The sequence below is a fragment of the Cynara cardunculus genome (genome assembly GCF_001531365.2).
Source record: "Cynara cardunculus var. scolymus isolate 2C chromosome LG 15, CcrdV1, whole genome shotgun sequence".
In the NCBI taxonomy this organism is placed as follows: domain Eukaryota; kingdom Viridiplantae; phylum Streptophyta; class Magnoliopsida; order Asterales; family Asteraceae; genus Cynara; species Cynara cardunculus.
In genome coordinates, this window is record NC_037542.1 from 18,299,674 (window position 1) to 18,309,827 (window position 10,154).

Here is a 10,154-nt window from a genome sequence, read left to right on the forward strand (position 1 = left end):
GGTAAAAAGAAATTCTTTTTAATAATTGTGGGCGTTTAAACCAACTTATGCCGTCTCGACTAATCTTATAGTGCTTTGAAGTTAACCAGTTCGACAAACCCAACCCTCAAAACTTGAATTTTGTATAAACCACCAGAAACTTGCTTAATAAGCCACTTTCTACGTCTATTAAGCCACTACCAAATAATCTTATATAACTGATCGAATAATGAGTCCTATTAAACTCATTAAGCTTATACCCAACAAACCGTAAAGTATTACCACAAACATTCTTATTAAAATACAGCAAAATTCCCATTCAACCATCGAATCAGATATACAGACAAATTGTGTATATGTGGTATCTAAAGCATATATTAGTGAACGATATTATCAATGTTGAAGCTATGCCTCCAAAACCAACCATACAGAAGCCACCAAGCTAGTCCTCTTCAAGTCCCACCTTTTTGTTCACATTATTGATCATTAATTTGTACATTTTCCATCTCTCTCTTTCAGCTTTTATAGCCGACATGCCCTACAACTCTACTCTTCCCTGTCATCAAGAAATCTTGATCAAGTTCCATTCTTTAATTATACCAACTCTCATTTGATTGGATCTTTGCCGTTATTCATTACAATTGGAATCAATCAAACCTGTAGTTACCATCTCTTCAAAGATTCAGTTCAGAAAGAATCTGGGTTTGAATCAATTCTCTGTGTGTGTTCTTGGTGAAGGTTGTTTATCTCCCATGGAGGCTAAAGATACATCATCATCATCATCATCTTGTTTTCAAGAAATCTTGATAAAGTTCCATTCTTTAATTATACCAAGTATCATTTGATAGGATCTTTACTGCAATTCATTAAAATTGGAATCTGGGTAGGTTATCAAACCTGTAGTTTAATTGAATGGTATCTAGCCTGCAATCTCTTCAAAGATTCAATTCAGAAAGAATCTGGGTTTAAGTCAATTCTGTGTGTGTGTGTGTGTGTTCGTGCAGGTGAAGGTTGTTTATCTCCCATGGAGGCTAAAGATACATCATCGTCATCTCCATCAAATCTTCATCCACCTTCAAATTATGATGAAATCTTCATGCAACGCAGCTTGCTCTTTGCTGATAGTCTCAAGGTCTGTTTAAAGTTGCTAAACTTGATCTTCCTTTTAAGATATTTTAACAAGTTTTCATATTCTAGAATCAGTAATTCACTACTGTAAACCCAACTATTGTTCTTGTGAAATTGCCTAAAACCCCCAAGATTTTCAAGAAATTTGGATTTTGGGCCCGGATTCTGGAAATTACCACTTTCGGATTTCGCAAGAACGATGATTTCTTTGCAATGAACCACGATGGTTTGATGATTCGATGACACTTTTCGAGAGCACGAAAACAGAAATCGACTTCCTTTCTAACCGTAGGAATTATTAACTTAAAGGACTTGAGGACTATACGAACTCAGTTGTACTCGGCTGCAGAGTTCTTTGAAGATTCGTATCATGGAAATGATCATGACCAATTGTAAGTAAATGGATCATATATTCCAATGCCTTCGCTAGTTTGATATAAGTTATCTTCTAAGTCTGCTACTTTCTTGCTCGTAGATTGTTTGAAAGCTTAAAAGATTATGTGTCGAAAGCTCTCATTAGCACCATCGATCATTTGGGCTCTGTGACCTCTAAAGTCGATAGTTTCTTGAATGAAAATGTCGATGAAGTTTTTGAAACAAATCTTGGAGTATTATGCATGGAACAGGTACAATACAGATCCTTTTACGTCTTAGAAGATCGTTGTTTTGTGTTTTTCTCTCGTGGGTTTGTGTGTGTGTGTGATTTTCTTCGAGATTGTTGCAGAGACTACGAACGTGCCAAACATATAGCGACCACGAGGGTCTTTCGCAACAATCGTTGGTGATACAGATACCCAAGTACCATAAGCAGTACCATCTCCCAGGTCGATTGTTCGTTATAAGAGAATCTAGATCCGAATTGTGTCTTAATACATGCGTCATTGATCACTCAAAATACATGTTTTGAAACACAATTCAAGTGATCGTGTTGTAGAGACGATCAACCGTTTTAAAGTAATGGTACACACCGATTATAACGAACTTTTATCAATGTAGACGGACGCTTTTCCGGAGCCGTGAAAGCGGAAAAAGCAAAGGCTGAAACATTGGGTTTGAGGTAATTTTCCTTACTTTAAGCGGAAAGGGACCTTGAGAACCAACTACATCATTGATTATTCACGATGAATAACTCTTAATGATCGTAAATATTATTTATCATACACTTTCATCATGAATATCTATCACGATATTCATTATGAATAACATATGTTCTCAAGGTCTTGAAGTCTTTATGGTTCTCATTTCTAACCTTGAATAACATGTTATTTAAGCAACGTTATCGCTTGCATCACTGCGACAAAATTGATTTTGTAAGACGACTAAAATGTAGAAGCGCCCTAAAAAACACTTTATAGGACCAAACCAGAAAGTGTCATGTCTAAAAATGTTACAATAGATTTATAGAACATTTTTAGGCATTTTAACAAGTTTTTTAGAATGTTTTTAAAATAAACTGTATGTGAAAAATTGTCATATAAAAAGATGAGTTTATAAGGCACTTATCAAAAGTGTCCTATAAAAATAGCTAATAGGACAATTTATTTTAAAAGCTCCCTGAATTTTTTGTTAAAACGTCATAAAAACCTGTTGCAATGTTTTTAGATATGACACTTAGACAATCTAAACGTCCTATAAAGCCAATTTTGTTGTAGTGCCTCCATTGGAGTTTCGCGCGCTCATAATATGAGATTCTTGCACAGGAGAGGGCATACCCAACAAGCTTCTGTCTCGGATTTCGTTGCCTTTTCATTCACAAAACCTGCATTAACCAAAGGATCAGGTTAGCAAGAACCGAGTTTCGTATTGATTTCAACTTTCAAACTCGATGTACTGACTTAATTAGCGTTTACCTGATAACCAGAAAAACGATCACGATCCATTTCACCAAGTCGGTTCAGAATCAAGCGATCAGGGTCAGGGTCTGCTGCTAATCAATTCAGCACTCCAAGCTTTCCAGCGATGCGATCTGGATCTTCTATTCATCAATCCATCAGTCCAAGCAGTAGACAGCAAGTAAGCACAAAAGAAGCTGATCATACTTTCTTCTTAACAACTAGGCTAACTGTACCAGATATTGTCCGCAACTTAAAAAGCATGTGGACTTGAGGCTTATAAGGAGCTCACAAATCCCATTTTCTATCCATGTGGGACGACTCCGGTTGTTATAAGCTCCACCACTTAAACTCCTGACGTCCTTGTCAGACCTGCCCAAAATCTTCCTCCTTATAATCGACGATGTGGGATTCGCCTATGATGTTATAAATACCCCTCGATGACTCATCATACCAGATGAGGTTAATTTGCCCCACCATCAGGATGGTACAAGGATCGGCTCCGATACAATTTGTAACATCTCAAGCTAACCGTAACAGATATTGTTTGTTTTGTCCACATCTGGACTCATGATTTTAAAATGCGTCTGATAAAGGAGCTATCTAGTCCGTTATAAAGCAACATGTGTTCCCCTCCTAATCGATGTGGGATCTTACATTATCCTAGTTGATCGTGTATGTATTGTGCATCTAACATCATTCGTGTATGATTGCAGAATCCGGCAGAGGGTTGGAGATCGCATTCGTTGTATCCTGAAAGAGAAAAAAGAAAAGATATCGAAGTTTACTCCAAGAAAACTAGAAACCTTTTCAAAGCATTGCTTAGCATGCACAAGTACAAGAACGAGAGCGGACCCCCCTATCGATAGCGTGTACACCAATGACACCATTTTGCCGATTTCGAAGCTCCAACCGCAGGCAAAAAGAACTGCCATATTCCGGCATATATGTCGGGTGGTTCGAGTTTAAATTTATTTTGGTGTTTTTACTGTGTTTTGGTTGGTGATGGTCTTAGTCAACCTTTATCTACTAAATAAGAAATTGGACTAATACCAAAATGTTCGAGTTTCTCAAACGGTCATTTTTACTCTTAAAGCAAGATACAACGGGGTACGAATGTAATCTTGTCGGGTTAACTCAACTGCCAGTAAAGCGGGATTTTGGAGATCCACATTAGCGCTCACCATCAAAACTTCAATAATTACTTGAATATGGAAAAAAAAACGATTAAATTTTATTGGCGCCCAACGAAAGACAAATAGCGTGAAATCCAGTCACATAATGTCGTTCAGCTGCTACATAGTCACGTATGGCCAACGGCCATGTAAGAATCTGCAATTTGGATGCTAGCATCTTCAACAATAGGAATCAAGAAACCGGTGTTCTAACAAGAAAGAAACTTTTGTGCACAAATCCAATACAAAAAACTTATTTTTTTAAATTCCAGAGTATCATCTCTGATTTAAGCCCGACTGCAAACATCACGACCAAAATGTTCATTCTTGTACAACCACGCTTATCTCACCCTTCTCCAGAAGGTCATAGAACGCCCTTGATTTTCTCTGCTCGTTCCAGTGATGCATCTTCCACAAACCACCAGCAGCTAACCCAAGCACCGATCCAATGATCAACTCCTTGACCACACTTGGGCCTTTCAAGACAGGATGAGCAACCCGACCCCCAACCATTTTAATTCTCTAGTCAAAAGCCAACAAAACATAAATCAGTGTTTCATAATAAATAAATTGATCCCATACACAAGCATGATGACAGAAGTACACAAAAAACACATCATTATTGGGATCCAATAAAAGCCAGCTCAAAGGACTTGGGGCATCAAGTCCAGCGAAGTCCACTTCGGTCGAAGAAAACACCAACTGTTCAATCTTTCATCTCCCCCTCTATATGTTCCACAATCATCCCAAGAAGAAAAGGATCAAGTTGAAACGGGGCCATGCTTTACGATATCCTAGATCTATATGGATTCAATTATTATTAGCCCATAAGCCAAGTGTAAGGTCCTGTTTGGTTGGTTTTCCATCAAGTCCTGTATGGATAAAGCCATCTGTGTGGATCAATCTGTTTGTATAGATCAGGAAGTTTTTGTTTGGGAGGGTTTCTTCATTAATGGAATGAGTGTGTTCTTTAATAGGGACGGACAGGTTTGGAAAAAACTTGGCTTTCTGCATAAAGCTCCCTCCTAGAAGCTTACCCAATAAATCACTTTCCATATCATCAAGCCACTACCAAACAGTCATATATAGGTAACCAAGTAAGCTGTGAGTCCCGTTAACCTCATTAAGTTGCTAACAAACAGGCCCTAAGACAAGCATGCACATCACATTGCAAAATATCTTATTGGCCATGTGAATTTGTTAAGCTGTGGGGCGACCTTTTAACATGTCTGCTGAATTTTGTAAGAGCAGTAGCATACATAAAAGGTCATTCCTACAATGCTAGTAATATAAAATAAATGAAAACCCATTCACTACCATCAGATGATCTGAATATTATCACTTTTGAGTCAGATAATAAAAGTGAACAGATTAAAACATACACATTTGCAATATCAAACATATCAACCTAAAACTGCAATAATGTACATAAATATATGGCATAAAGCAAACATCAAATTCAAATATACACACATATTCACATTCATAGGCCACTTTAACTAACATTTGAGAAAGAGCAGACAATAAAATCATTGCCCTATCCATTTCTCAACATAAAATAATATCATACCAAGACATATTACATGAAAATGAAGCGTACTTTAGTCTATTCTTATTTTGTATAATGTATCGTAGTTCCAAAACCTTCATTTTGGTACCTCAAATGTGATATCTCAAACATTTAAACCCAATTACATTACACAAAATAGGAACAAGACCAAAGAACTTTCTATTTTAATGTGTTCTCATATATTAGTCATATGTAAGCTAGGTATTCGAGATATCACATCGAAGGTACCAAAATGAAAGTTCTAAGAATACTTCCCACGAAATAGAAATCGGACCAAAAAACTCTGCATCTTCATGCAAATTGCCTTAAATATTAACAATTCTCTACAAGTCACTGAAAAGATCACAACTTCCACCAAAGGGATACCACAATGTTTACTTTTATAGGTTTCTTTTCTTTCACTTCTTTCTTTCTGCCATTTCCAGAACTCAGATAGAGCATAGAGAAATTAGTACTTCTCTGGATGTCTCAAATTAACTTACCAACATAAAAATTTAACATACCCTTGATACAAGACATATATTGTTTAAATTAGTGTTTATTCGTCTAAAGCTAAGGCCGCCATGTTTATCTAGATCAGATGTTTTTGCCCACCAATAGATGCTTCGCGTTTTCTAGAATTTATTTTCATAGCTTAAATTGAAGCTAAAACAAAAGCTGAAAAATTCCCTTATTATTCAATAGATCGTCAATAAACATTGAACAAAAACAATCGACAATTGGAAATAGCACCCTCAGCAACAATAAACATAGAGATTGAAGTTCATATATCAATGTATTAACAATCGAAGTAAACATAAGAAAAATCGAATCTATGGTGGTCACAGATCTGGTCGTTTTGTGAGTTGAATCTTCTTCTGTAGAGATAGAAAGAGGATGAGAGAGACGGACGGAGGAAGGAATACCTAAAAACGACGGCCGCGGCGACGAAGCTGATGAGACTTTCCGGTACCGATTTCTTCTCTGTTCGTTTGCCCTATGAACGTGCGTTTTGTAATAAAGCTCCAGCTTTTCTCGGCTCGTATCTAGTGAAGGAAAATTGCAACCACGTTCTTCATGATTTGGTATGTTTCAAATCAGGACCATAACTTATAGACATGTACATAAATGCACCTCCATAAATCAATCGAAACTCATACTCACCCCCTATATTTCTATTTTCATGACTTTGTTTCCTTTCCATTTATTTTTGGCCTGCAACTAAATCTGAATCGGAGCTGACAAAGAAGAACCCTCCTTCACTTCGATTCTCACGGTTCGACTAACATGGTAAATTCTTTACCATGGATTTGCTTGTTATTTTTGTCGAATTTGATCTTATTGAATCTTAATTTGATTTACACAGTCGGCGCTGTTCAATTTCCATTCATTTCTGACGGTGGTTTTGTTGGTAATCTGCACATGCACTTTCTTGAAGATGCAATTTCCTACCATCCTTGAACAAAAAACAGGGTTAGATTCTATTTGTTTCAATATTTTATCATTTCTAATTTGATCCATATTGATCTAGGTTTCGACAACCCCTAATTTCGGTCTCAATTGCACCTAGAAAACATCATATATAGTTGAAGTTTAAGAATTTAATTTTGCAAACGCACTTATGTATGCTAAATCCATACAAATTGGAAGGATCATCATAACAGAGATATCCATGTTGGTTAATCATATAACTTTCTGACTTTGTGATGTAAATTCTGATCCATTGCATACATATACTTACATTTATCATTTTTTTGGAGGATCTGTTGGGATTTGTGTTCTAAAAGGTTGTAATAGGTAGCATTGTGATCAAGTATCCTGACCATATGTAGTGCTTGCTGCTCCCTAGGCACCTTATCTGTCGTTAGACAAGTTTTTCAGATGATCGCAACATGATCATGGAACAAGTGTTTGTGTATCTTAGTTTTTGATGGTCCATTTTCTTTTTAGTGTTAATGATGGGTGGGATTATTGGTGATAACTCTTCTCGAAAACAGTCTCTCTGTCTCTTGAGATAGATTCTGTGTAACCCTATTTCCAGGTGGGATATACTGAATTGGTTTTGTTTATGGTGTTTCACTACTTTATGCTTTATTTTGGGATCATTTTTTAACTTACCCCAACTAGCTTGCGAAATAAAGGTTTGTTGTTCTGTTTTTGAAAGATTGTCTTCAGTGAAGTCATCCTACATAAATATAATAGTTTTTGGTTTATGTTCTCAATTTTACATCTGCTGAATGAAATTTGAGTGATTTTAAGGGAACGAACCTATTCCTGTGAACTAATGATCTCCTAAAAGGGGGGTCATGGTTCAGATATTTTTTATGTGTGTGTTGTGCAGAGCTTTTAGACTTAGGGTCTGTGTGTTAGCAGCTTAATGAGCTTAATGGGACTCGCAGCTTATTAGGTCAGCTATACATAACTATTTGGTAGTGACTTAATGATATAGAAAGTGGCTTATTCAGTAAGCTTTTAGGGGGAAGCTTTATGCAGGAAGCCAAGTTTTTTCTAAATCTGTTCCTCCCAATTAAAGAACACGCTTCTTAATCTATACAGACAGATTAACCCACAGATACCACTTTATCCATACAGGACTTCATGGAAAACCAACCAAACAACCCCTTACCGTGATAAGAAATTATTTTGCGACATCTGTTTCTTATGGCAAGAAGTGCTTTCTAGCCAATGAATAACCACTGGGGTCCCAGACATTCTGTTACTTGAACAGGGATACTGATATCAAAAGTTTGTTTTCATTGTTTCTTATTATAGATTTATAAAACATGATTGTTAGTATATCATATTCAGTTCAATTGACCTTCAGTTAAAAGATGTGCCCTTCTTTGGTCTTCATAGTCACTTATCATATTATTGGGAACCTACAGAAGTCGAAAACTAAGAGGTCAAGACACATACAGTATGCTGCACACACACAATACTGAAGGAAGTGGTAAATAATTCTTTGTATTTGGACAGCCAAAATTAAATGCTGTCATTTGGTTCAAGTAATATGACAAAAAGAATACCTAAAAGTGAAGATGATATAGATAGTTTTTACAGAAATTGAAAGGATTATGATCTATGCACTTTTGATTGAATTGTGTCTAGGCTGTAGTTTTCTTAGACATTACAGCATTTCTGTTGGTCTGTAATTATCTGAAAAACTTCATCTTTTTCAGAAGAATACTCATGGTTTTCTTTCGGATGCACAGGCTCTTCATGAAGTGTCGTTATTCATTTATCTCAGTCGTATTGTATTGTGTTTCTAGTTTTCCGTTATATCTGCTTGAGTACTCGATCTTTAGTTCTTGCTGCAAAAAAAAATTGTATGACATCGTTTTTTTAATAAAGAAAAACCAGGAAACCCCAACTGTTATAATCTTGGTAAGTGGAACACTTCGTATTACCAGACTTGTTAGATAAAAGAAAAGATAGTAAACCCGCCTGATCATTGTAACTCGAGTTAAAGATAGAGGTGCAATCATCAACATGTCACCTATTAATTGCATGGTTCTGTGTTTTCATTTTGTGTCGATGATCGTATGCTGTAGTGACAGCAACAGTATTCGGATTGTACCTCTTATGTCCCTTTGTATTTCGTGTTACTTGCATATCACTAGGTTTTCTCTTCACCTTCACAATTGGTTTTTCTTAAAGTAGTCTTTCTGATTACGTGTTATGCAGATTTCGTGGATTCTTCTGGAAGGCTGCTAGAATAGGTAAGTTTCTGATGGCCATGTACATTGGCATGCTGCTGATATCAAATCCGAGTATGCACTATGATGCATGTTTTTGTGAGACCCATGAGACCACAAAATAACACTGAAACTTCACAGCAAAACATTGTGAAGGTATAAAAACACTGAACCTTCACAATGTTTTGCTGTGAAAGTTTAATGTTATTTATATGGTCTCACATGAACCCAAGTGTTTGACGATATACTTCAATAACAAGTTCTTTTTGCCATTAATATTTGGAACAGGTGAGCGGTTAAGTCCATGGGTAGCCGTTGGATGTTTCACGATGGGCGTCTCCATCATATTTTTCTAAGTTACATTTCTCCTATATTGGGTGGCAACAAGGGTTGGGTTTATTTTTTCATTTTAAGACTTAGATAATAGGTTGCTATTTGTTTTGTAGAAGTTTCTTGTTGACATTTCCTTTTAATAGAAAATATATATACATCTCTTCTACTTGCTCTTTTCTTTGTGCGTGATCCTGTACTACGTTACTTCAAAAACATGTTATCAGATTTATGAAACTTTTGTTTGTTATATCGATATATTCCTTGTATGGAATGATTTACGACTGCCATCGTTTAATATTGAATCTAAACTTGTTATTATTCACTGTGTTCTCGAAAACCATTTTACGAATGAAAGGAGGGGCAAAAATGCATGTTCTTGAAACTTTTTAGCAGGGAAAAAGAGTAAACTTCCATCCCATAGGAAGAAAGGGATGGGATAACCCTAAGGACAATTTAGTAAAAT

At 36.2% G+C, this 10,154-nt stretch overlaps 3 protein-coding genes across 5 annotated transcripts; 2 read left to right on the top strand and 1 right to left on the bottom strand.

The window, feature by feature from the left end:
- Window positions 1-435: 435 nt before the first annotated feature.
- On the top strand, window positions 436-4,052 carry LOC112528721 (protein ABIL3-like). 3 transcript variants are annotated; one of them, XM_025139749.1, is made up of 9 exons: window positions 436-862; window positions 984-1,111; window positions 1,417-1,499; window positions 1,583-1,733; window positions 1,832-1,931; window positions 2,104-2,164; window positions 2,745-2,887; window positions 2,969-3,120; window positions 3,656-4,052. In XM_025139749.1, the coding sequence occupies exons 2-9, from the start codon at window positions 1,004-1,006 to the stop codon at window positions 3,806-3,808; spliced, it is 951 nt and encodes a 316-aa protein (XP_024995517.1). In that variant the 5' UTR covers window positions 436-862; window positions 984-1,003; the 3' UTR covers window positions 3,809-4,052. The 3 variants fall into 3 exon arrangements, with proteins under 3 accessions (XP_024995517.1, XP_024995518.1, XP_024995519.1); XM_025139750.1 differs by having other exon boundaries at window positions 437-862; window positions 2,760-2,887; XM_025139751.1 differs by having other exon boundaries at window positions 439-862; window positions 2,808-2,887.
- Window positions 4,053-4,153: 101 nt separating this feature from the next.
- LOC112527738 (cytochrome c oxidase subunit 5C-1) lies at window positions 4,154-4,634 on the bottom strand. Its single transcript, XM_025138521.1, has one exon. The coding sequence runs from the start codon at window positions 4,625-4,627 to the stop codon at window positions 4,436-4,438; it is 192 nt and encodes a 63-aa protein (XP_024994289.1). The 5' UTR covers window positions 4,628-4,634; the 3' UTR covers window positions 4,154-4,435.
- A 2,228-nt stretch (window positions 4,635-6,862) lies between these two features.
- LOC112528120 (protein kish) lies at window positions 6,863-9,866 on the top strand. Its single transcript, XM_025139049.1, has 4 exons — window positions 6,863-6,953; window positions 7,030-7,136; window positions 9,348-9,382; window positions 9,647-9,866. Exons 1-4 carry the CDS (start codon window positions 6,951-6,953, stop codon window positions 9,712-9,714), a joined length of 213 nt encoding a protein of 70 aa, XP_024994817.1. The 5' UTR covers window positions 6,863-6,950; the 3' UTR covers window positions 9,715-9,866.
- Window positions 9,867-10,154: the final 288 nt, after the last annotated feature.

Excerpts from the sequence above, each read along its gene's own strand:
- LOC112527738 (XM_025138521.1), bottom strand. The coding sequence starts at position 4,627 with ATGGTTGGGGGTCGGGTTGCTCATCCTGTCTTGAAAGGCCCAAGTGTG.
- LOC112528120 (XM_025139049.1), top strand. Across the intron at positions 7,137-9,347 it reads ATCCTTGAACAAAAAACAGG|ATTTCGTGGATTCTTCTGGA; the intron begins GTTAGATTCTAT and ends CGTGTTATGCAG. Across the intron at positions 9,383-9,646 it reads CTGGAAGGCTGCTAGAATAG|GTGAGCGGTTAAGTCCATGG; the intron begins GTAAGTTTCTGA and ends TATTTGGAACAG.
- LOC112528721 (XM_025139749.1), top strand. The coding sequence starts at position 1,004 with ATGGAGGCTAAAGATACATCATCGTCATCTCCATCAAATCTTCATCCA. Across the intron at positions 1,500-1,582 it reads GGAAATGATCATGACCAATT|ATTGTTTGAAAGCTTAAAAG; the intron begins GTAAGTAAATGG and ends TCTTGCTCGTAG. Across the intron at positions 3,121-3,655 it reads GTCCAAGCAGTAGACAGCAA|AATCCGGCAGAGGGTTGGAG; the intron begins GTAAGCACAAAA and ends GTATGATTGCAG.